General features: G+C 36.4%; 1 protein-coding gene across 2 annotated transcripts in view; it reads left to right on the forward strand.

The window, feature by feature from the left end:
* Positions 1-233: 233 nt before the first annotated feature.
* Positions 234-25,434, forward strand: part of STXBP4 (syntaxin binding protein 4) — a 65,665-nt gene continuing 40,464 nt past the window's right edge. For both annotated transcript variants that reach the window (XM_025895171.2, XM_018073412.2), the window contains exons 1-16: positions 234-320; positions 7,436-7,509; positions 7,689-7,784; positions 8,163-8,232; positions 9,065-9,139; positions 11,327-11,412; positions 12,073-12,202; positions 12,729-12,861; positions 14,930-15,036; positions 15,413-15,581; positions 16,600-16,678; positions 19,439-19,521; positions 20,015-20,111; positions 21,469-21,572; positions 22,236-22,322; positions 23,522-23,587. In XM_025895171.2, coding sequence (XP_025750956.1) covers positions 283-320; positions 7,436-7,509; positions 7,689-7,784; positions 8,163-8,232; positions 9,065-9,139; positions 11,327-11,412; positions 12,073-12,202; positions 12,729-12,861; positions 14,930-15,036; positions 15,413-15,581; positions 16,600-16,678; positions 19,439-19,521; positions 20,015-20,111; positions 21,469-21,572; positions 22,236-22,322; positions 23,522-23,587 — 1,494 coding nt within the window. In that variant the 5' untranslated portion in view covers positions 234-282. The remainder of the gene's footprint in view (positions 321-7,435; positions 7,510-7,688; positions 7,785-8,162; positions 8,233-9,064; positions 9,140-11,326; positions 11,413-12,072; positions 12,203-12,728; positions 12,862-14,929; positions 15,037-15,412; positions 15,582-16,599; positions 16,679-19,438; positions 19,522-20,014; positions 20,112-21,468; positions 21,573-22,235; positions 22,323-23,521; positions 23,588-25,434) is intronic.

A 25,434-nucleotide genomic window follows, 5' to 3' on the forward strand; every position in this document is an offset into this window, starting at 1 on the left:
GTTTTGGTACCACATACAATGAAGTCTGAGTTGTTAACTATTTTCAGCAATGAAGTGTAGCTGTTTTATCATGGCAGTTCTCTTTTTCCAGCTTGATTTCAAATAGTCAGTAGTACATAAGAATGTTTTCAGTGTCTGAAAATAGATATGACCATTTAAATTTCAAAAAGTGGTTTCTCTTTTTTTTTTTTTTACAGCAGTTGTTATCCTGGTTAGGAGCCAGTTCTTCATGTGTCAGAATTCTTCATTTTGAACTTTTATTTAAATAGTGCACCTAAGAAGATGTCCAGTACAGATCCCCTAATAAATACAGATAAAAAGTAAGTATTTTTTCCCTCCAGAGACAGGAGTACAGCAATTGCTGGATTATCATATGAAAATTCTTGCAGTTCCATTAGTTTTGATGAAGTCTTCAGGAAAAATAACTTTGATATTGAATCAACATCTTAGAGAAGGTGACACCAACACCAGTGAATTTACACATTAAAGGAGCAAATGTCTCTTAAGCTTTTCATTAAGTTAATCAGCACTTGCTAAGGACTGGTTCTGCAGAGATAAAACCCTGCAAAGAAATTCCTTAATGCTTCTGCAACTATGAAAACATACTTGTAAGGTATATACCAAATTATTTCCTTGTATATATAGGGCACCTACAGTAACATAAGACACTGTATAGAGTTTATCTAACATGAATTTTTCAGAATACTATGTCTGTATACCTTTAATGCTTTATGTATAGTGGTTTGGAACCATCATATTTTTACCAGTGCCATGGGATCTAAAATTATAATGATATTAATACTACAGACTGTAATGTTATCCACTCAAAAGTTGGATCAGATTCTAAATGGCAAAACTGGATGATTGAAAACCATAACTCCAGACCCTTCCCAAACTGCCAAGTAACTGTGGCAACACTGTCATCCAAACCAGAATTAAAACCAGGCACAGACAGCTCCTGCTGGACTATCATGTTTGCTGTGCTTTTGTAATAGAATCCAGCCAACAGAATTCAAAAGCACTTTCAACCAATTTAGCTTAGATTTAGAATTATGCCACCTCGTAAATAACTTGATTTTTTTGAAAACCAAACCCACAAAATATTAAAAAAAAATCTACTTGGTTTTTACTGAGACCTGAAGAAGCCAGCACTCTGCTTGTCCCGTGGAAATTCAGGGTATGTGACACAAAGATACACCTTTAAGAAGCTGTGGCTTGCTAGAATCACGTGGAAGGTGTATTTCATGAGTAGTTCCTGGATTACAGTGTTCCAAAGGCAATTTTTCACGTATGAGATGAACAGGAAAGGCACCTCTAACTGCACTTGAGCTACATGATAATGGCAGACTATAATTTTCTATGCTTTCTGATTTTCTGTGAGGCAGTATCCATGCACAGTGCTCCAAGAATGCACTTGGTTATATATTAACTGAGGTTTACCTAAACTTTAAATAACATGTTTCCTCTCTACACAGGGGTTAGCCTAAACCCATTCATGCTTCTCCACAATTACAATGTTGCCCAAGCTTTTTTAATGTTTAACAATTGCCATATAATGACATGTGTTTTCTTTTACTCTTTATGACCTAATCAGCAAAATGTATTTTGAATAATTAGTGGTTTGGGATAAATCAGAATAAGTGCTTTTCCATGCTGTATGACACAGCATTCCTTTGGCTGTGGTCCTTAGTGTCTGAATTTAGGGTTAGTGCCCCTGAAAGGCTGCAGTTGCTTAATGGACTTGTAGAGGATTTTTGTAAAAGGCCTTTTGTTTTATTTATAACAAAAAGCTCTTGTGAATTTTATGCCCAAAGATTCTGCAAATCTTTTTGTCATCTGCTAAGTTATCCTGTAATCCATCTCAGTTGCTAAAGCATTGCAAAACTTCCTTTGGGAAAGGCGAGTCATAATTACAAATGTTGGCAGAATAGAATAGTTTACTGGCTGTTTGGAAAGGAGTTCTACTTAAGAACAAATGATATCTCTTGAAAATTTAGTTTTACTTATTTATCATAAATGTTATAGACTTCTGAGTTGTTACAGTATTCCTAGATCGTTCTGGAAATAAAAGGTAATTTGTGTTTTCCTGGGTATGTTCTTGAAAGGCAGAGAACTTACAAGAGAAGCAATAATGCTATTGTTCTGTATGAATCCTTTAGAAACGTTAAAAGCAGCACAGCAGCAGAATTTGAAGGTAAAGAGGGATAGAAGCATCAGGGATAAGTTCAGGAAGCTGAACAATGCCCAGTTTACTTTGAAGGAGGGATTGTCTGAACAAGTGATCTATCACTGCTAATAACTAATAAAATGGGAGCAATAAGCTTAATACTACTTTATATCAGCCTTAATTGTTCAGAAGTTTGTAATTTCTGGTTTAATAAAAATACCTTTTGGCTTTTTAAGAGTGAAAATGCAGAGCCCTGAGCCAGGCTGGTGACTGGGGGACAGATTTGCATTGCAGAAAACACTGGAATCAAGCCAGATTGGTCTGAGATATTTGCTTTGACAAATGCTCCTGATATTGATTCCACAAATTGAATTCCACTGGTGACAGTTTTGCTGGAGAAAAGCTGCTGGTGTTTTCTGTAACCTCACCTGGAGCAAAGCTAATTGGTACAAGGCTTAAAATATCAATGGGTTTTCTTTCACCTGACTGCAATGCTGGTAACCCCGACAGAGTGAACTGATTGAGAAAAGATTACAAAGGGCCAAGTTTTTATCTCTGAATGGATGTGAGCAATCCAAAGGATGCCAGTGGAGCTTTTCACAGTCTGGGAACTGGGAAGGCTGCTTTGTGATCCCCCTTCCACTTCTGATCTGCTCCTTAATCTGTGGTGGGTCACTTCACCCCTCTGCCCCTTTAGTGGCTCTGCAGGCTCTGGGGCCTGGCTCTATTTGAACATTGTCTGTAAGCAAAGGGATCCTTTCTCCAGAACGATTAAGTGCTAATGAAACCACAGTCCCTGCAGCTTTAAAAAAAAAAAAAAAAGGTGCCTGAGATAAGCGAGTGCATTCCTGGCATAGCCGAGCCCTCCTGCTGCACAGCTCCAGACCTGACAGATGCTGTCTGCTCACAGGGTCACTCCTTGCTACAGAGGATTCACCTTTCTACTTAAAGCCCTCAGTGAATGGAGGATATTTGGGTTTTATTTTAAATTGCACTCTTTTTATAATATTTTAGAAAAAGGGGGAGTAATAGGGATGCATCTTCTGATGCAAGACTGGAAGGAAATGATCATTAACCAAACTGATGTCAGTTGATCAGAACTTTTGAAAATATCTATATCTCTGCAAGGCCAAGCTTCCTGTCAGCAGGGTCTGACCTCTGGGAACAGGGTTATATTTTTCACTTTTTCAATCAGATTATTCTTAGTGTAATGACATAAAATTCACCAGTTTTATTGCCTTTCACAGAAAAACAGATGTATCAGCTTCCCTTCCTAGAGAAAATATGTAACCTAAATTCTGTGTTAACTTTTGACTACTGTATATTGAAAGTCTAAAAACCAGGTTAAAGCGTGGCACAGGTCAATAGCATGATTGAGAATGCCAAGTAATAGCATAATGGCATTTGTTTCATTAGTGCTTTCAGTCTGCTTTGTTGGCTTTCCCTTTTGTGAGGCTGTACATAATCCAGTCTGGTAGGAAGATTGCTTTGGAAAGGTCATGAGTTACTGCTTTTGACCTTGTTTGGAGGGAGCGTAGAAATAAATTATTGGAAGAACAGGAGAAAATAAATTTATTTTAATCACATCACTTGCCTTTGGCTGCTAGATACGGATTCCTTAGTCACAGTGCAGTAAATTTTCTCCTTGGTATTTATCAGCCTTTAAAGTTGCTGTAAATTGCCATTTCAAGCAGAGAAAAAGTAAACATTACCTCGCTAGGTGAATTAGTCCATGTGACGCAGAGGGTTTCAGAGGAGATTAAGTGGGCAGAGACGCTTGCCTGGAGCTCTGTGTTTGGGTTTTTAGTGAGCAGCAGAAATCATCCAGCTCATAACCTTTATCCAGCTGGACTGGAAGCCTCCAGAGCGTTTTGGTTGCGTTGTCTTTGTTTGTGCTGCCGTCCTGAAGAATGTCCTTACTCTCACCGGGGGCCGAGGATGAACCAGAGCGCTTTGATGGGCTTTCTCTCTTGTACTGGTATGCTGGGGGCACTGCTCTGGTCTGCAGTTGGGCAAAGTACAGGAGAGAGCATTTAAAAGCTGTGGGCATTTCCAGCTTCTTTTCATAAGCTGCAATTTAGATTTTTGCTTATGTGTCAATTAATATCTGTTTTGTGAGGAAAGTGTATTTATTATCCTGGATAAATATTTTGTTCGTGCACGTAAATGACAGTTTCTCAGGAATAGAGATCAGAAGAATATCCTGTATATTCTGATAAGTCCTTAAAAGATACAAAACCTAAAGCTGTTGAATTTCCTTGTGTATTCTGCTAAAAAGTAATAGAAGGAAAGTCATTTTAATTGCCTTTACCAGAACACTTACACAAAATTATATGCACTTAGTCTGTTAGTGTTCCAGGACTTCACTTGGAGTGTTGAGTTTAGCATTTTCTAGTGTAAGACAGTTATAGTGTACATTTTGTTGAGTTTTGCTTGTTTATTTTGTCTGTTGTCTCTCATCTGCTCTGTGTGCTAAAACCTTGCTTACAAGAACTTTTGCCTGACCTCGAGAAATGAGCAGCAACAGCTGATTTTTTTAATTCGTGTCTTCTACAAAGAGCACTGAATTATGTTTTGCTATTCCTGCCAAGTTGTTTGGAAACCTGTTTCCCTATTTATACCGTTGAGCATATTTCTAATGCTCTGGGGGCAGTATTCTGACATTTCATGAATATTAAATAATGATAACATGAAATTAATGTTGGATGGGTGCTGAATCCAAGGCTTTTTACAGTGAAACTGTTAAAGCCATGTTTATTTTATTAAAACTATGACAAGCAACTTGACTTGAAGATCTCTCTCTTAAGTTTTCTGGGGAAAAAAAACTAACACCAAAAGTCAGCTAGATATGCTAAACCAATTCAGGGCATTTGAGATCCTTGTCTTTATTTTTGTATGATAAAGTAATTTTAAACTGTGTGTATTGGAGGGATTTCTAGAGCATAAAAACTCCTGAGTATCTTTTAAAGGTACCTGTTCAACAGTTCTTTGTAATTGTTGGTGGCAACATCAAGACAATTCCACTGTTTCAGAGCTATCTTATCCCTCTCCACTGTTTATTGCTAATTTGTATATCCTCTGTATCCTCTTTGTCAGAATGCATTTTATGTTAGTTATGATCTATCTTTTGAAAGTGTTGCCTGTTCCTTCTGGAAATGTGAATCCTTTTCTATTAAGTGTCCTGTGCTTAGATTTGATCATATTTCATGATCATTTTGTATGGTAGTATATAAATAGGTCCTACAATTTCTAGTGAACTCTGAACTTTAAAATCTGAGATTTGATCTTTTAAGACTTTATGAAGGTAAACCTCTGTGTGACTCTATGTAGCTTTGTGTGAGGTTGAAGTAACTTTTGTTCTTGGGGTTTTTTTTATTTTAACTAAGAAAATGCCATGTGAGAACCGCTGAGGGCATGGCAGAGCAAGAACCAGAGCAGAAGTAGCAAAAGGCAAGAGAGAAAAACAATACAATAATTGTCTATTTTAAAGATCAGTGTAGACTTTTTAAGTTTTCAAAGATGGATACAGGTCAGGACAGACCTGCAAAGGACATGGCCAGGGTGCTGTATTTCAGCTTCAGAACAATTTAAATTCATGGGATAATCAAAGTGGCAGTACTGGGTAGTAACACTACTAAATGAAAGCAGTTTGGTTCACTTTTAGCCATACAAAGGGTGCCTTATGCTCTGCCATGTCATTGCAAGGTCATGTGCAGTTGTGTCAAATACAGCCCAAATATCCTGTCTGGATTGCATCATTTCTTTTTAGCCCATGAAACAATGACTTCAAGAACTATCCAGTGAAAATGAGACAGCGTTTGAAGCATAGGCCTACTTTTTGTTTCTAAACATGAATTTTTGGGTCTGTTCTTGTAGCCAGCCTTTCTAAAGCAAAGGCTAATTTTGCAAATACTTGGGAAATTGAGGTTTTGGGAAACTTGCTTTTCAGAGCTAGTGCTTATCCCTTGATAAAGAACCCTCATCCAGTTTTCTTCTACAAAACTAAAAGTACTGCAGATGTTCTTTAGAAGCTGGATCTCCTGCCTGGTGCTAGAGTTTAAGAACATTTGGACCTTCTGGATTTCTCTTTTCCGTTTGGCATAGCCCCAGTTAATGACATGTACCCTGGCTTTTGCAGATATATCCAGTTTTCAGGCATGGAGTTCAGGCTGTGTGCTGGATTAGGTTGTGTGGGAGGATTTGGGTCACTGTGTCCTCCACTTTGATCTTCTTTTGCCTCCTGCTAATGAATTCTGGTTGTTCCATGTCACTTTAACAACACTCTCTAGAAAATACAGAACAATATGTATGTCTGTCTGATACAGAACAATATGTAGGTCAAAGCAGAAAAACCTGAGTGGTGCTTCTGCTCTTTTCTAGAAGAGATCTGATGAGTCTTCCCCAAAAATGGTACAGTGGCAGGACAAAGGAGCTATGATACAACTTGCATTTTTTAAATCATAATTCATCTAAATAAAAAATAAAAACTGGTAAAGGGTCACCTGGACTTACAGGACTTCTTAACACTTTGAGTTCTCGGAGCCGTGTGCTGGTCATGTGTCCCATGGGACTGGAAATTTAAGTTTCAAACCTCTACTTTTATTCTTCCTTAATTCTTTAGCATGATGAACTGCCTCCAAAATATTCCTCTGCCTTTAGACTATTTCAAGTGCCATCCTGGTATTTTCTCTTGGGGTGGGAGGGTACACAGGGGACCAGGCAAAAGAGTTTGGAAAGAAACTCTTTTTTTACAGCAGAAAAGGAAATCAATGTTGAGTGAAGAAATTAGGAAACTGTAGGGAAAATATTATGTTCATAAATAACAACAAAATTATATGTTAAAAAATGCTTTTGTATACATTGTCTTAGCTGTGGTTTTATTTTAATATTCATTCATTACCTGATCTAAGAGGTTATGGTATGTTTTTCTTGCCTACATGCTAAGCTGGACCAGGTTGTGGGGTTTTGTTTGTATTTAATCATAATCCCTTTATTATAAACGAAATGAAATTCATAGTTCATCCTGAAATGCTCTGAGGGAAAAAGAAGTAAACTATGTACCCTTTGTAGTACCTTGTCACCTGATATTTGTGATGAGGAGGTTGATTTTCGGTTGGGGAAGGGGTGGGCAGAGGGATCAAACAATATGAAGTTGTCAGTGGAGAACATTGGTCTTGGAGTTAAAAACATGGTCACTGTAATTTCTTTTATGTCAACATAGCTCTGCATCCATTTCTGTAATTTAATGGCTTTTATTTTGTTCCTTAGGACTATTATGGGCCCTCATGGAATCAATCGAGCTGTTCACCGCATTTCCTTCTCTGACTGTCAGAATGGATTAGGTAACTAAGATTGCACATCCTCAGAGCAAACCAAAGCTTTAAAAACACCTGGTGAGCTCTTCCAGGTCACACTGTCATCACCAACAGTTTATCTGGCTTTTGTGGATTTGACTCTTAATACATTTAGCACAGGAGATGGAATAACCAATTTCTTGCTCGTTTCTTATTTTTTCCTGCAGGAGTTAAAATTATTGGAGGTTATCGGGCACAAACAGCAGAAGATTATGGGATTTTTATAAAGAGAATTCTACCTGGAGGGGTTGCTGCTGTAGATAGTAAGTAATTTTGAATTTATTTGTTCCCAACACACTACATATTAAAAAAAAAAATCTGTCAAAAGAAATTTCAACTCGGAGTTAATTTCCACAACTGTGAAATACAAATTCCAGTCCCACAAATATTTGTGCTGTGTGTAAATAATACAAATAGCTAAATAACACTTATTTTCAGTGGCTATTCTCTGGTTAATAAGACTGATTGACAGTTATTAATCTTATCACAATAACCCATCTTAATTAGGATCAGAAAGTCATGACAGTCATAAAATTGTTTACTGCATTAAATCACATAAAACTGAAAGGAAAAGTCCTGTTTGAATCCCATGTTCACTGTTTTCCTGTTGATTCATGAATTACTGTTGATTTCATTACAAGGCCGTTTGCTCACTGGTGACCTCATTTTGGATGTCAATGGAGAAAACTTGATTGGAGTAACAAATGAAAGGTAAATTTGATTAGTGAATGTTTATTAGAGCTTGGAATATCACATGCAGATTATTTTGAACATTATCAATGTCTGAGTGAAAGAGCTCAACTCCCCTGAGGTCTTTGGAGTTCAGCTGGCAATTAATTTATCCTATAAATCTAATTCAGCAAAACTCTTGTGGAAAAGTTGAATGACTTTTAAGTTTTTATAATGCCAGAATAAACTGGTTTCTTAATGCCATAGATTAGAGAATGTGTGTGAAAATAGCATTAGAACATATTAAGCTGTTAAAATACTTTGATAACTACCTGTTGGTTCAATACTGGTGAATGTAAATGATTCAGTGAACAGGTAATGGGACAATGAAGGGGAAATGGTTTAAAAAAATCTGGAGGTGGTTCCTGTAGCTGGATCACTAGAGATCAGTGCAGCTTAGTGCTGGAGACAGAGGCTAGAAATTCAAACAGAAAATCCTGTATATATTGCTGAGGGAAATCATGAGCAAGGCACCACACCTGAGCAGTGGTTTTTGTCTGGTGTGGGCTGTTAAGGCTGAAGGAGGCCGAGGAAGGCAGTAGGATGGGCTAAGGAGAGATGGGAACAAAGGGAAGGGAAGGAGGGGTCAGTCCCAGCTTGGTGCTGTCAGCAGCACAGAGGCACCACAGTCTCTCTTGCTCCGTTCCCCAATGCTTAGTTGAAGTTACACTGCTGGAAAGCTCTTTTCTCTGTATCTGGCAGTGAAAATGATTAACTTTGATGGGAATTTGTCCATTTTCCTGCTCTTTTAGCATTGCTCTGTACTTCTTGACAGCCCCCTGGTGTATTTATTTGGCTGTTTTCCCCCTTGTAGGGCTGTTGACATCCTGAGAACAGCATCAGCATCTAATCACATGTCTCTGCTCGTTGCAAGAGATGAAGAAGCAAAGTAAGAGAAAAATTTGTTTTAACCTCAAAACTAATAAAACTCCAGTGCTATATCTTGGGTTGGGGGGCTGGGCTTGCATGTATTTCTCTTTCAGATTAGATTTAATTGCAGGATTACACCACATATCACATTTTTCTGTGTGGTATTTGATACCAGTTCATTCTGAGATCACTTGCATCAATTCAAGTAGCAAGCTCAGGCCAATTTGAGTTTAAAGAGGAGGATTTTAATGTTATGTTCCCAGCTAATACCATTAAAAATTATATGCTGTGATAGATTTTTTTAATACTTCTCACATTTTAAAATAATAAAAAATTAAGAATCTACATTAGAGCTGCAGTACCACAAAACTATATGGTTCAGACTGGTCTGGCCTTCTGAAAAAAGGCAGATTTAGTTGTTGTTTCCCCTCGGAAGTTTGCTTTTCAATCTCTAATGAGCTTTGAATGGTTTGGATAAGCAGGTTAAACTGTTCAGTGCAGCAGGTAGTCCAAAATACATCCATTATAAGGGCATTTATGTTAAATATTGCTTTAACCTTACTGTTGGAAGTTAAGCATATAAACCTGTATTGGCAGAGCATCATCGGAAACGCTGGATCCAGGTCTGTATCCCCTTGTGACTTAAATCTCCAGAGAAATGAGCTGTTATGTAACTATTTTTGATAATCATTGCAAGAGTAGCTGCTGTTATTTGCCTTTCCTGGGATGTTCCACTTACAGAGTAATCTCTGCATAAAGGATTTTTCTCTAAATTCCTTTAGCCTTTTGTCCGAGTTAAGCTTCCTTCTTTCTGTTTCCTTTATTTTGTGTATTTGACAGACATTTAAATCACTCTGTAGCCTCTGATCTCTCATTTTTTTTTCAGACTGCCCAGATATATGTGAGGTCCACTCTTAATCTGCTTTTATCTAAAGCATACTGGCTTAGTTCCTCTAAATTCCTTGAATAATTAAAATCCTTCAGTCCTTTAACCACTCTGGGGATAGGAGCAGTAGCCTGGGCCAAATTTGCCACTCCAGACAGTCCCTCACCCACACACCTGTGAATTCATTTCTTGGGGATTTACATTCCTGTGCTAAAAGATTATTTGATTTGCACTCAACTGTGTGTTCCCTGGCTCTGGCATTAGTACAGTAAATTTTGTCATTTTTTTTTTAAAAAAATAACACATCCAGCAGCTTTTAACTGCAGTCACTGGAATTACCTGGGAATTACTCTCCCTGCAATCAGTTAATTTGTTTTCTCTGTGTTTAATTCTGCAGTATTAATTTGCCAATGTTTCTGGCTTACATCATTCTAGATTACTTACATTTTTTAAATCGGGTATCGCCGAGATAATCATAGCTCTGATTATAAACTTTATTTTTAATTAGGCTGGATTCAATGTTAGGTGAATCAAGCATTTTTGTTGTCTCTTCAGTGCATGTGATCCAAAATTTACATCTTTGCCAGTTTGTTACAAATATGATGGGTGCCAAACAGCTGCTGCTTTTAGTTTGTAGTAGTAGTAGTATTTTCAACTATTTCCATTATTTCAATAGTGCACTTGACCAAGAATTGCTCTTTCAGTGAGAGAAATAGCATAATGAAAAAGATAAAGCCTAAGGAGAGACATATTTAATATTTAATATACAAAGATGATGAAATGGACTGAAAATTTCTGAGAAAACTAAGTACAAGTTGGAATTTGCTTCTGTTTTGCTCATTATTGAGTAATTAATAAATATTTCTTCTATCCTCTTTTTTTTTGAGGTGCCACATCTTTGTTTGCCAGTCTCTTCTGGGTTCTTGTTCAGTGTATTTGAACTAAAAGCATTCTTTAAAAACATGCGTATGCTGTAATCTGATGCCTTCTAATATAAGTAACTTTTTCTGGATCTAAGTAATACCATTGTTTTATCATTTCTAATTGATTTGGATTACAAGTTTTTAAAGTTATGCAATCCAGGGTAAAGAGAGATAATAATTAAGCTTTTTCAGCAATAGTCCGTTTCATTCACAGTCTGTTGCTTTTCCATCTTTACCCTGTATTACATGATCTTCTCCTTGCCTTTTCTGGACATTTGACAGGGCTTTCCTCTTTCAGTTGAGGTTGAGCCTCCTCTTCTGAGGAAGAGAAACTTCAGTACAGTGCAGGTTTCACTAATGCCAAATCCTGACAAAGAGGATCTTTTTATTGCCACAGGAAAGAATTCCACGACCTGATGGACAAGTATGGCTCTCACAGTGACAACAACTCTGCTAGAAGTTCTCCAACACATCTGTTAGCTGGTGAGAGATCACTTCCAAGCCTGACATAATCCTGTGGGACAGCCAGCCTTGGGTGGAGTAGAAACTTGCACTTAAAACTCTTAATCTGGGGGGAGATCTCTTGGAGGAAGTGACTGAAAGTCAGGCAAAACACATGGTCACTTAGACTGTGACATTTATAGTCTAAAAATATACCTTGAGGGCTTTATGTGTCAGTGTCCTCAGTTTTTAAATATATTACTATCTGCTTTCAGCAATTTTAATTAATGAATGATGTGAAAAGTATTTGGTATTTGTAGCTGAAATGTGCTGCAAGATTTCAAAGCACAAAATTTGAGCTAGAGTACCATAAATTCTAATCTTTGTGGAATTGCTGCCTAATTAAGATGCTTTATATAGCACAGAGGATTATTCTTTAGGAAAGTCAGTTGAGATTTTGGTTTTTGCACCTAGATTGGAAAAAACTGTCACTTGCTATGTTTTAAAGTATTTTTCCTGGGACCCTGGGTGACTTGCACTTCTTACTGTGTAGACTTAAGCTTCCTTTTGATTGTCTGATTGCTTTATTTGTCTGTTTTCCAACATGAAAATAATCCCACTGAACTTACACGAGCTGAAATTTTGTGCTTTTTCCCCAATGTGTATTTTATTTCTTTTTTTTCAACATTTCTTTTCTTGAAGCAAAATCTACAGAGAGCCTTTCCTCTGGGTCATCCTCGAGGTCACAGAGTCCTCAGTTGCATCTGAAGGAAAACACCACTACCAGCAGCAGAAATAATTCTGTCCCAGCACCATCCCCAAAGCCTGCAAAGTAATTTCCAAAACTGACTGTCACTGTCTTATGTGAGCTGCAGGAAATACTGTGTTTGGCTGGTCAGGAGAATTTGAGTTGAGCACTAAGTGTTAAACTTTTGGTTTATTTTTTAATTTTTAATCCTGTAATTTATAATACCATGGATATTGCAGACTTTCAGTTTTAATAAGTTATTTTCCTATTTATTTGTCATTTACATGGTAGACATTGCCTTTTGATCTGTGTCCTGAAGAATTAATGCTTCTGGTTTATGTCCAGGTACTCTCATAAGCTTTGGAGATATATATATAATATACAGAAGTTTTTAACCTTGTAATATAATGTATCAATTCCTTTTGTAATTGTCAGAAGTAACACCTGAAGTCACTGATTTTGTAGTAATTTGGCAGTGTAATATTTGAACACTGAGATTGTTGCTGTAATATCTTATTGATTTTACAAATACATAAAGATAATATGTTGTTTCAATCTTTATTGAGTATCTAGTTCTTTGAAGTAATTCTACCTTTCTTTCTCTTTGTAGGGATAGTGCATTTCAGATTATCTCTGTTTGCAAAGGAACAAGCCTAGGTTTGAATATTGTGGGAGGAATTAACAGAAATGAAGGGCCTTTGGTATATATTCAAGAAATTATCCCTGGTGGTGATTGTCATAAGGTAAAGACCTTTTTTCCCTTCAGACATCTGTATTTTTGCCTTCATTTAGTACCTGCTTCAGTATGTTATATGTACAGCCATATTTTAAATACAAAATATGTTTGTGTTTCTCCTTGCCTTCTTTTTAAACAGACTGCTCTCACTGCACTGCAGCAGGGTTACATGGTAATGAAAATTATTCAAAAGTCTATTTGAGGTAAATGAGGATCTTCATTCCCCAGTTTATGTATGAGAAGGTACAAAATCAGCTTCTGTAAGAGGTTGCATGGTGGAAGGTAAATAGGAAGGATGGGACACAGCTACAGATGTCATCTCTTTGGTTTTTTTCCTGGACATTCAAAAAATCATGTTTCCCTGAGGCTTTATTTAGATGAATCCTTGCAGTTGGAAATCATTGTGTAGGCAAATTAAAAAAACAGTATTCCGAAAGTGCAGATTAATAAAATGTATGAATCAGTTCTGATTACTGTTTTCATTTATGACAAATGCAGTATGTAAATCAGGAGGACTTGTCAGTTTAAAAAGTAAATAAATACTGCAACTATCTGGTACAAGTAAACAGGACTGTTTATCCAAGAATCTCCTTTGGCATCCTGAGTTATTATGATTATTTTGAAGTGTAGATTACCAGCTTTTGCCTCAGGCCAAGCAAAAGGCTACAAGCTGATTTCACAAACAATGAGTTTTGTCCCCAAACAGTCTGTAACTATTTGTTACTGAACTTTTGTAGACTAAGTTTAGTCCTAAAATATTAAGTAAAGGAAAACATTCAGTGTTTCTCAAAGACCTCTTTCAGTAGATAAATGATAATCATTCTTCTTGTGTTTCTCCTATTTTGTTGTGGCTTCTAAAACGTTTTTTCTCATTGCAAACATACAATTGAAAGCCTATCACACATAATCAATAGGCTGAGACATAAATTTTCAGGAGGTTCCAATGTTAGCACTGATAGAGGTAATTTCCCAATCCAAAGGTTATCCCCTTTGGGAATCTGAAGCAGAAAACATGTTCTGAACCTCTGCCACGTGAGGGCACCATTGAAATGGATATTCTTTGATAGGCTGGATGAAAGCAAAATAAAAGATCTACAGCTTTTTTCTTTAATCAAAACCAAAACATTAAGTGACAAAAAAAAAGAAGTAATAAAACGCTATCATAGGTTTGAAATGACACAACTAATATTATGGTATGTGGATATTAAATAGGTATAATTGTACTGGTCTTGAAAAGGTATTTTTCTTGTTTCCTGTGTATCATCTGTACACAGTTTGTTTCACTTGGTGATTAATTTCTTAAGAGCTGAAGAACTGAGATGTGTGATTCGATGTTTATTACATTAGATAAATGTCATAACAAACTCTGTAACTGTAGGTGAATTACATGAAATTCCAGCTAAATTGTTGAGGCCTCTTTTAAAATGTGAGTAGAGAAAGCTTTTTCTTATTGAGAAGTGTAGCCTAGCATGTTTAAAGTCTTGTCTTATAGTCTCTCAGACAGAAATGTGCTAGAGAATTTGCAATTAATTTAACAGAAGCACAAAGTTGACAGTGTTATTTCTGTCATGGTTTTGCCTGGTGAATTCCTAATAGACTAATCTAGTTTTCTCATTAACTTAACATGGCCAGTGAGTGCCTCATGAGTCCCATGTATTGCTGTGAACATTTGGGTCTGAAATACAAATGAACCCAGCTCGCAGCTGAATTAATTAGTAAGGAAGCTTCCTAAAGTCAGATGGGTTGGTGCTCCTTGCTGGAAAAATCTGGGCTTCCTTTGGATGGGGTTTTTTTAACAGAATATGTATGTGGGTCCAAATTTCTTCTTTAGACAATATCTGTGGTGTGTTCTGTCTAATGAAGTTTTTATAATGACTGCTGTGATGGTGATTAATGATCATTTAATCTGTTTATTCCTGGAAGATTGTCAGGCAGAATGCACAGCTGCTCTTGGTGTTTCTTGTCTCAACAGATCCAGAGGAATATGTGAAAGTGCTGTCATTATACAGTTTTTTCTGTAGTGTTAGTTAGTTCTTATAAAAATAATGGGTTTGGTTTTTTATTTGTTGTCTTAGGATGGACGATTGAAGCCTGGAGATCAACTTGTGTCCATCAACAAGGAGTCCATGATTGGTGTCTCCTATGAAGAGGCAAAAAGTATAATCAACAGAACAAAGATGAGGTATCTGCTACTGTCAAGCAGCTAACCCTCCAAAATAGTTTATTATATGATGTTTAGGATCAGATTAATGACTTGACTTTAGAGGAAATGCAGGCATTTTAATTTTTTTTAATATTCAATTGCAATATTATTTCATAGAAAAGACTCAGATGCACCTTTTAGACCTGAAAAATTATGATACTTGAGTGCTTTCAAAAATAAAATATCAAAGGAGAACCCAACCCCACAGCCTTTTTAATGATGGGGAATAGAGCACCCTTTTAGAAAAAAAATTAATAAAATCACAGTGTTTGGAAACATGTAATTTTTTGCAGAAGCAACATATAATCTTACAAACAACATAGCATATAATATGTTGAAACTTCTTTAATTTTAGGTTGGAAAACTTCTGGGAGATAGCTTTTATTAGGCAAAAAAATATTCCCAGTTATCCAGAGAATCTGCAGCGTCCTTTCAGCCTCTTAACATCTTCTGTAGCATATGGAGAGCAACAGGCTCTGCCATCCCCTAATGGGAAGCTGGTTTCAACATTCACTCCAGATGCTGTGAGTACACTTATTAATCCACTTAGAATCAAGTGAGCAAATGGTTGTTTTCTCCTAATTTTAATTGAGTTTCCATTTTAGTAAGAAAATGGCTATTTTCCTGCACAATGTTAAGTCTTTGGAATATCAAAAGATTTGCAAAAACCATGTTGTGTAACAGGAGGTTAAACCACTGATGAGAGGAATAAGACTGTTAGTTGACTTGGGGTAAGACAACAAATCAAATAAAATAAGCATTAACTGTGTTCTTAGATACAAAGTTCTCCCTAATGTTTCCCTAGGTTGTAAAGTTTTGGAATGTGATATCTATAGTTATTTATTTCAGAGATAAAATACTCTCTGTTTACTACATATATGTGAACAGTACAATCTCAGAAGTTACACTTGCTCTGTGATGATGGGATTTTTGCTTTAAAAAAGTCCTAGAAGAATGTGGCCTTTTTCCCCTTTGAGCTCATCAATTGTTGTTTTAATTCATACAGCTCACCTTAAAGAAGTAAATTTGTAAAAGGAATAATGTTGACCATAAGAAAGAAGATTTTAAAACCATTATTTTAATTTTTGAAGGAACTTTTTCAGCTTATCTTACTTTTAAAGCTAAATAAAGTATTACCTTCGAACAAGAATGAATAAAATGTTCTGTGTCAAACACAAAGTCAAAGCAGGTGATTCTCAGTTCTTCTTATGTTTGTACTTAAAATTCTTGCCCATTTTTCTTTCCTGTTAGGGATATAAATATTGAAACAGGTTGCCTAGAGAGACTGTGTTATCTTAATCTGTGGAGATATTCAAAACCCAGGGTTTTGAAGAGGCCCTGATCTGAGTTTTTCCAGTGCCATCCCTTCTCACCACCAGCAACCCCTCCGTGCCTTCCATTGTTGCTTTGATCTATTCAGCCCTTTTTTCTCCCCCTGGTCTTCCTTCCTGTCCCTCTCTCTTTGCATTAATGTATATTTCTAGTTTAGCCTGTGATCTGGCTCAGGAGTGGTGTTTCATGGCTTTTGATTTTCTTTTGTAGATGGAAACTGGAGTCAAGATGGGAGAACAGTCTCCAATAACTCCTCCAGACAACAGTCCTGCTGATGTGTCTGCCACGGGTAAGTGCTGACTTCATTCCCTGCCACCCTTTTTTTTTCCCTTTGATAACTGTCTTGCAGCACACACTACATGGTGAGACTCTGTAGTCTTCAAAAAAAGGAATATTTTTATAGTCCTAAATAAAGGACTGAGATCAATGGATTTTTAGGAGCTCCTGTCAAATATAACTTACATTGTCTTTAACAAACAGCTGAAACCAAACAAAAACGAGTGATCACAACATTTGCTATACAGCAGTAATGATAATAGACTCAGGAGAAACCAGATAATGAAGACTCACATATAGATCAAGATTAGGTTGCCATAGAAACTGTGCTTTCTTGATTTGATGAAATTCTGTGGATGTGTGCTGCTTGCATGGGATTTTTTGTTTAAATCAGGGCAGCATATTGGAGGGGTAGAAATAACATGCAGACCTCTAACAACCTTTCAATTCATAACAAATAGAATATATATGTTAATATTTATGTTTGAGAGCCATGGCATTTGAACAAAGACAAGAGTCACTTTGATCATCTCTCTAAATATCTACTTTGAAAACAACACTTGAGGAAAAACAGAGTTTGCAGAATTTGGTCAGAACCAGATTTGAGCTGAACAATTGTAATTCCTTTGGGAAACAAATATGTGTTGTGTTTAGAAACAGTGAAAATGCAGGAGTCTGACCCAATAATGAGAACCCCATTGGCACAGTGACAGAACTGACTCTGTTCTGTATTTCTGTGTGAAGACCTGAACTATATCCTTTTTCTTCAGGTAGTAGCAATTGAGCATAACCTGAGCTCCTCAACTTGGTGTCTAATTTACTGAGAAGAGGAAGAACAAACATACAGGATCTGATTCATTCCAGATGTTTCTCCACTGGTGTTACTTAAATTATACCTGCATTTATTATAGCCCATATTAGATATTCAAATTTAAAATGAAACAGTTCCTGTAATGCAAATCTGACTGGTTGTCTCCCTTCCTTGAAGGGTGAGCTGAATGAATGTGAACTTTTGGAACTGGAAAGATTGAAGTATTGAATATAGCTAGAGATTAATGATCACACAGATTTTCATATTGACCATGAAAAACACCTCAACTAAATGAAAGGAACAAGACAAAAGGCTGTTTTTTAATATATTCAGAATATGAGACTCTTGGTTAATATAATGCAATACCCAGGAGCTTCATTGTTTAAAGAGACCAAGAAGGCCACAGTTTCTTAACACATCTGAGTAAGTGGGTAGTGGAGTGGAAAGGACAAACACTTGCAGCTCCAGTTTGTGCTGTTTCTTATGTTTCATTTTCTTCCTATTTAATAGCACATCCTTTGTCAAACCTGCCACTTCTTTCATGCTGCCCTTTATCGAGGATAACCTTTCAAAGATAACCTTGAAAAAATTAAAGTATCTCTTAGAGGATTTTTTTTTTTAAGCTTTATGAAAAAATCAGCATAGTTTTGAAAAGTTTTTTGCACAAACCCATACAAGAGGCTTTTTCATTCTGAGCTCAAAGGAAGTGTGCCAATTCCACTGAGGTTTAGCCCACTGTCTTCAGAATTTAATATAGCATGTGAGAGGTGTTAGTGTCAGAGATTTTCAAGATGTTTTGGTTTATGCTTTTGGCATATAGAGAGAATGTAAATTACTTGGAGCTTGGAAACTGATATGCTGTGAAACTAAAAAAAATTAAAAAAAAAAACCAGAGTTCTCTGTGCTTCCTTCTGTTCCTTTAGAGAGAATCTCAAACTGCAAAATCCTTCGCTTTTGAAATGCTGGGTTTGGTTTTGGTACCTCTCTAATCCATTAATGAAACGGTGAATTAAGATCTAAATTAGATTTATAACTAATGAATGCAAACCAGGAATTTTTTTCTTCGTGCACAGACCTAAAATCCAAAGCAAGAGGCAGTTCACTGCTCCTTCTGCCTGCTGTCTGTGAGCAAAGGCTGCCAAAGGTGGTTGTGTTGTATCCACAGGTGTGTCTGAAACATGACAAAGCTGTGACTGTGTTTCTCAAGTTCCATCAAAACTCAGCATGCACACACAAAAAGAAAAAAAAAAAAATAAAAGGCAATTATTGTGAAATCTTGCATAGGGGCTGCTTGGTGCTGCTGCCTTCTTCTCCCTGCCTCAGCCTCATGGTTTGTGTGTGTTGGAAATGCAGCAGGTGCACCACAGGTTATTAATGCAGCTGGCTAAAAACATGGGAACTTGGGGAAGGGGCTGATGGGTGAGAGTTCTTGGAAAAGAGCTCCTAAGGAGCCTGGGAAATTCAGTCTAAGCTCCCTCCACACAGCCCTTAACTGGCAACAGGTCATCCCCTCTCTTTCCCCAGTGTTTTCTGGATCACTCCATATGTTTTTGGGAGCTGTCAGTTGTGATGAGGGTGTGTCTTGGAGGTCTCTCTTGGAATTCACAACTGTGCTTCCCCTTCTGTTTCCTGGGTATCTGTGTATCTCTGAGAGAAGAGAAAACACCACCAGTATAAGCCATATGCTTGATGGATCACTCAGTTATTCCTGGTTCCTTTCTGCTAATTTGCTACTTGTCACTTCTTTATACAAAAAAAAAATAGTGTAGGTGATCGATACCCATAATTTTTGTTTATTACAACTGCGTCCTTTAAAAAAATAAAAGTCAGTCTAAGTGTTAAAATGTCTTTTTAGCAACTGGGTATTTAGCTGGCACCCACTTGACAAGCAGAGCTTTAGAACAAATTTTTCAAAGCAATAGTTACAACTAGAGAATTATTAATTAATTTTTTTCCTCTTAGCTCTTGCCCCCAGCCAGAATGATGATTACGAGCCTCGAGGAAGGAACTCGTCTATTCGTCTCAAAACAGAAAAACTGGAGAGGGTAAATACTTAAAATCTTTGGAGTTTTCCTTCCTCTCCCTTCCTGATGCAGGTAAAACATCTGGACAATATTCCTATGCTGACAAACTTTAAAGGTATAAATTACACACAAAATTTTCCATTCGAGTAGTTCTTTCGTGTTGCAGGGCAATACTTCATTTTATATATTGGGCAAATTACTGGTTTTGTTAATCTAATTACTGATTAACTCTTCTGGGAATCCGAACATCCCTCAGGATTTTTAAGGCAGTTATTAAGGACAAAGGGTTTTGCTTATTACACTCATCCATATTCAAGGTTAAATAATATCTGTACATCTCTCAATTAGAAGGAAAAGTCACAGAGCAGCTCTGGAATAAAAGTGTTGTCAGTGAGAGTGTACCAGGATACAAAGGCTCTTTGAAGTATAGCTCTTTAATTACTCCCCCATGTCCCTGCAGTCATTATCCCTAGTCCTTTCTTTTTTCACTCCAAAATAAGTTTTTTCCTTTCAGGCATTGAATTATCTTGGGATTCAGCTCACAGATGAACAGCAGCTAGCCCTCAGGCAGCAACTTCAGAAAGATTCTAAAGGAACAGTGTCTTTTGGAGGTAATAATTTGTTAATTACTATGGAAAAGAATGAAAAGTAGGAGTACAGAAATGATAGATAATAACCATTTAATATATTTTCTGTCACTACTGGGTTGCTGCTGCAAATAAAATTATAGTTTGAGGCAAGAACCTTATTCTACTGTATAAAAATGCGCTTGAAATTCTGAAACTAAGTATTGGGAAAGCAAATCACAAATTTATCTAATTAAGAGCAGCCTTGGGAAAGCTTTATTTTGTGCTCACAAATGCCTAAATTTTTTACCTTGACGATAGGGAGCTGTAATTGTTCCAAAAATTACTTGGGAAAGTATTGATGGTTAAAGAGACTTCTTGAAGGGACTAAACTGATGTATTTTTTTAACTTCAGTTTGTGAGAAGCAAGAACATTTCAACTATTGCATATAGAAAGAGATTTGCATGGAGACCATCACAATTCTTCTGGCTAAACCTAATTCTGATGGGAATGAGTCGCTTCTGTTGGTTATGACAATTTTGGTTGGTGACACTGACAATTTAACAATATTTTTCAAAAGCTGTGAGACGTGAAAGTTCTGATGCTAAAACTGATGGAAATTTCACTTTTCCTAAAGTTTATGAAGAACAGCATCAAAAACTAGTGTGTGAAAAGTAATATTTTATACTTAACCATCCAAAAAGACACTGGATTTTCAAGTATCTCATCATGAAAGATACCGGATCTTCCATCAGATTTTACGTGGAGTAAACTAACTGACCTTTATATTTCCACTTTTCTGTCATATCGTGGCAGATTTTTTTTTTTAATACATTCATCATCCAAGCCACGTTGATTGTGAGTGATGCAGTGTTTGTATTTAGAACTTTCAACTTAGCCAGCATCAGTTTTCCCGGGGCTCTGTCAGGGGTTTAAAGGACCTGCAGAGGAAACCACGAGCTCTGAGCCAGCATGACATTTTTTCCCTTTTCCTGCAGAGATAATGTGTCTCCTCAAACATAATTAATTATTGGGAAGGGCAGGTGTAGACCTGGTGTGCAGATTTCTTTTCATTTGTCACAGAGACCTGCCAAATGTAAAGCATCCCTAAACAGGTACTTGGAAGCTGAACTTCCACACCACCTTTGTTTTCTTTTGTCCTTCACGACTTAATTTTGAGGATATTTCTTCCCAAGATGTGTTTTGGACATTTTTATTCTTTACCAAAAGTTTCTCTTGAGAGGGATGTGTCTAATTTTCCTATTTTCCTTTAGAAAGCTTAAGCTGCATTTATAAAAGACTGGCTGTTCGTTGTGATATTTGGAGTTGTGTTGCATTTAGTGACACTGCTACTGAAGTGAACTCACGGGCTGCAGCAACAAAATGTGAACTGTTTTTTAGATTTCATTGAAGTTTCAAGGAATCTGTTCTCAAATACAGCAGATGATGACCACAAATCTGTCACATTTGGGGGCAGTGAAGTTTCCAGCTTACAGGATCCACAGGTAAAAATATGTGCTTGAACAGTGTTTTAATTGTTGGGAGGAGATTATTGGAGAGTGTATTATATGTGAAATTATTCCATATTTTGGGCAGATGTTTAAAACAGCTCCATATCCCAGGGTTCTTTAAGGTAACCCAGTTTCTGTCAAGCTTTATTAAGCAGCCTGATTTGCAGAGAGCAATTAATATAATTATGTTGTTGTTTGTTATAAGTCTGGACAACAGGGATTTTCTGAGGTTTCTTAATGGAAATGCTACAACCTGTGTGAATGATAAACAATTCCTGGGCCAAGTGATTTGAGCTCCTGCTACTGTGAAAATCATTTTATTCTAGAGCTGACTTTAAAAAAGATCATTTTTAGCATATGAATACTAAAATAAAAGGAAATATTTAAAATAATGCAAAAAACAGGGGTTATTAATGATGTTTTCTCGATACTTCAAAAAGTACTTTTATTAATCCACTTTAACAGGAAAAATAATTATTCCTTGGGAAGATAAGTTGGTCAAAATTTTCTTAAACATTTTTAGCATTTTCAGAGCATTAAATTGTTTTAAAGTTAAGATTTTCCTCTAATTTTATTAACAAGACCTCTTAATATAAGATGTTAAAGATTATGGAAGACACAGTTAGCAACACATTCTAACCTTATGTATTTAAATAGTTTGTAACCTGTAATTCTTTGGAGGATGACGTGGAAAGACTTAAGAAAGAAAGGAATGAAGCTTTAAAAGAAATTAGTAAATTAAAGGTAACCGTTTTTATTTGCTCTAAATTATTCATTTTTTGGAGTGTATGTAGTAATTTACTGTTCTTATTTTGAATTTTATGTGGAATTTTTCATGATTAAGTACAAAGGCAGAGCAAACAGTCCTAATACATTTGAAGATTGCTTATAATATATTTCTGGAGACAGTAAATTTTATTTGTTATACTGAATCCTAACACATTTTTTTACTCTGATCCACAGAGAAATGAAACTAAGCAGATATTTCGCAAAAGTGAATTTGGAGAAGTGACTGATTTGCCAGGCAATTTTATTTAGAGATAAAAATGTGATCTTAGTGACTGCAGAGTCTAAGCATGTAGTGATACTTTTGAAAGAAATCAGAACTGGGGGACAAATTAATCATGTTCCAAAGTAATACATATTTTCACAGACTTTACAAAATTCCTAAAACCTAAAGCAACGAATATATTTATTGTTTCTTAATACCCTGGGTTACAATCACGCCCCCATGGTCCTGAATTGCTTTTTTAACATACCAAAAGATAAAAATTTCTGTATTCAGCATATGTAGCTTTTGTTCTTGGACAGGAAAATTGATCTGAGGATATAGACAATTATACAAATTCCCTCCTGGTCCAAAAAAAATTCTTTCTTGCTATAAATTACGAAAACATTGGGTTGATATGGCCAAAGGTCTGTGCTTTGTTCTGTGCACGAGGCTTCTTCTTCTGAAAGCTTTGTACTGAAATGAAAGAACCCAATTTCCATTGAGTGTTGAAACAGTGGATACTTATCACAAGTCCCTAAATTGCTGATGTTGAAAACTGACAATGATTAATCTGAAATAGTCTCATTTTTTATACTCTTTTCTGCGTATCCCAGAAATGTTCAGTGAATAATCCTCAAATGCTCAAGTAACCTAACCAGTCTCACTGAACTCACTGAAAAGTTGGCTTGGAGAGATGGGAATTTGGGGTTGTCAAAGGTTTTATAAAAGCTGTTCATTACTTGTTATTACCACCAGAACTTTTTTAATATGTGTGTTCCTGATTATACAGCATTGTTAACAGACATAGTAGTTGTACAGAAGGCAGAAAGTACATGGATAAAAGTTAAGAATTGCTACCTGTAGTTTTGAAGGAGCTAATTGAGTTTTAGGACTAAAAACTCTTCTAGTCTGAATTATTAATTCTTTCTTCTCCTTTTTGTTTTTTTAACAGGAAGAATTGTCTGAATCTGTGAATGCACAGAAACAGTTAACAGAGCAGCTACAAGCAGTCAAACAAGTATGTTGAAGTTTCTTAAAATTATAGTTATTATTTTCAAATTTTTTTAACTCTTTTCTTGTGGAAAGGAGAAGGGAACACTTCTTTGTGTCTCAATGCTCATGTAGACTATACTTTCACACTGATTTCAACACAAAGTGGTTCTTTTGTTGCTACAAACCTTTTGATTAGAAGTAGAGAATATTAATCCTTCAGTTTTTAGAGCAGTAATACTCCTCTGCTGTTGAATTGAGGTAGGAACCCTAAGACAGCCTGGATCAGTGAGGATGGATAATGATGTAGTACCTTTCTGGTGTTGTGATTTTGCTGTTCTTAGGCAACAGTGTCCCTAATTTACAGTCCTAACATTAACTATTTTGTATGACAGCCAAAGTCTTAAGCATGAAAAAACAGACACGCTTGACAATGCAACCTGACATTTACCAGGAAAAAAATGTGGTGGTAAGGATTTTGTGAGGAATGTCTTGTTTCTGTCTCCAAATATATCTGTAATTATGAGAGAAGAAATCACAGTTTCTTGCAAAATTCAGCCTTCTTGTGTCTCTTAAAGGAAATTTCCAACTGCATGTAAGTCTCATGTCACTTACAGCCAGGATTCAAACCCAAGTAACTTTCCTGTTCCCTTCTTCTCCTGAACATCCTGTCATCTCATCTCTTCTAATGAGCTGCCTGCCCTTCTCTCCTGTACTGTTACAAATAGCCACGAGAAACCTATAGGGAATATCTGCTCCATCAGATGTCATGTGTAAAAATGTAAGATACAGTTTAAAAAGTCTTCCTAGGTACTGCTATATTTTATATTTTTGCTTATGTGTGTGGACTTGTTGAGCACCTTCATTATTACTTTTTGCTCCTTGAATATAAGGGAACTGCTTGAAAGCTTGTTCCATTGATGTTGTGCTGTTGCACTGTGGGATGGCAGGGAAATAAATTGGATTATCTTCTGGATAAAATTTAACTGCAGGTGTGTTCCAACAATGCATTTCACGTTTCCATTCACTAATAAGGGTTCAAACCAGAGCAGATGTTCAGCCTATTAATCTAGACTAAAGCTATTAGAAAGTACAAAGCCCAGTGCAAACCTGCTCTTACTGGGAAGGCAGACTTGGACCAGGCTGGTCTGAGAGGGTGCTTTAAGCACCAGTAATGCCCATTTGCCACCACTCGAGGTCCTCACACTTTTATTTTTCTCAGGTGCTGTCCTGTGGTGGGGAAGTTGAGCTTTGCCGTGCAAACCTCCCGGGGCTAAATACTGATCTTCTAGTGAGCCTTCAAAAGGTTCCACACGGTGAAATGAAACAGAAATAATAAATTATATGTAATTACAGCACTACAAGTGGGCTTTTAATGGAAATCTTAGTTCTGTTTATACTTGGTGCATTTTCAAGTGTTTTATATATATATTATTATACGTATTTCTGTCATTTGGAACCAATATTAACAATGCAGTTCATAGTGATACAAAGGTTTTAAAAAATAGGCTACTTAGTGTGCAAGTTTCCATTTAACTTGTGATGCCTTCCAGCTTGAGCTGAAGTTAGTGAAATGAGTTAATGAGTACATTATTGGGCCCTAATGACCTGATTAAAAGTAACAAACAACCAAAGTAAACAAAACCCCAATTTAAGTATGTGCTTAAGGCCTTCTGAATTCAGTGTAATTTAAACATTTTTTTAAAATCTCTGCTGCTCTGAAAAAAACAAGGTTTTATAGGCTACCAGTCATATATGGGAGTATCTTTTGTGGTATTTCTGTTGTCTACTAATTGTGAATTGCAGAAAATACAGCTTAATTAAGACAGGGGTACAAATATTCTGGTTAATGAACGTGCTTTGTTGGTAGCAATT

Source organism: Manacus vitellinus, unplaced genomic scaffold, assembly GCF_001715985.3.
Source record: "Manacus vitellinus isolate BGI_N305 unplaced genomic scaffold, ASM171598v3 scaffold_24_pilon, whole genome shotgun sequence".
Classification (NCBI taxonomy): Eukaryota; Metazoa; Chordata; class Aves; order Passeriformes; family Pipridae; genus Manacus; species Manacus vitellinus.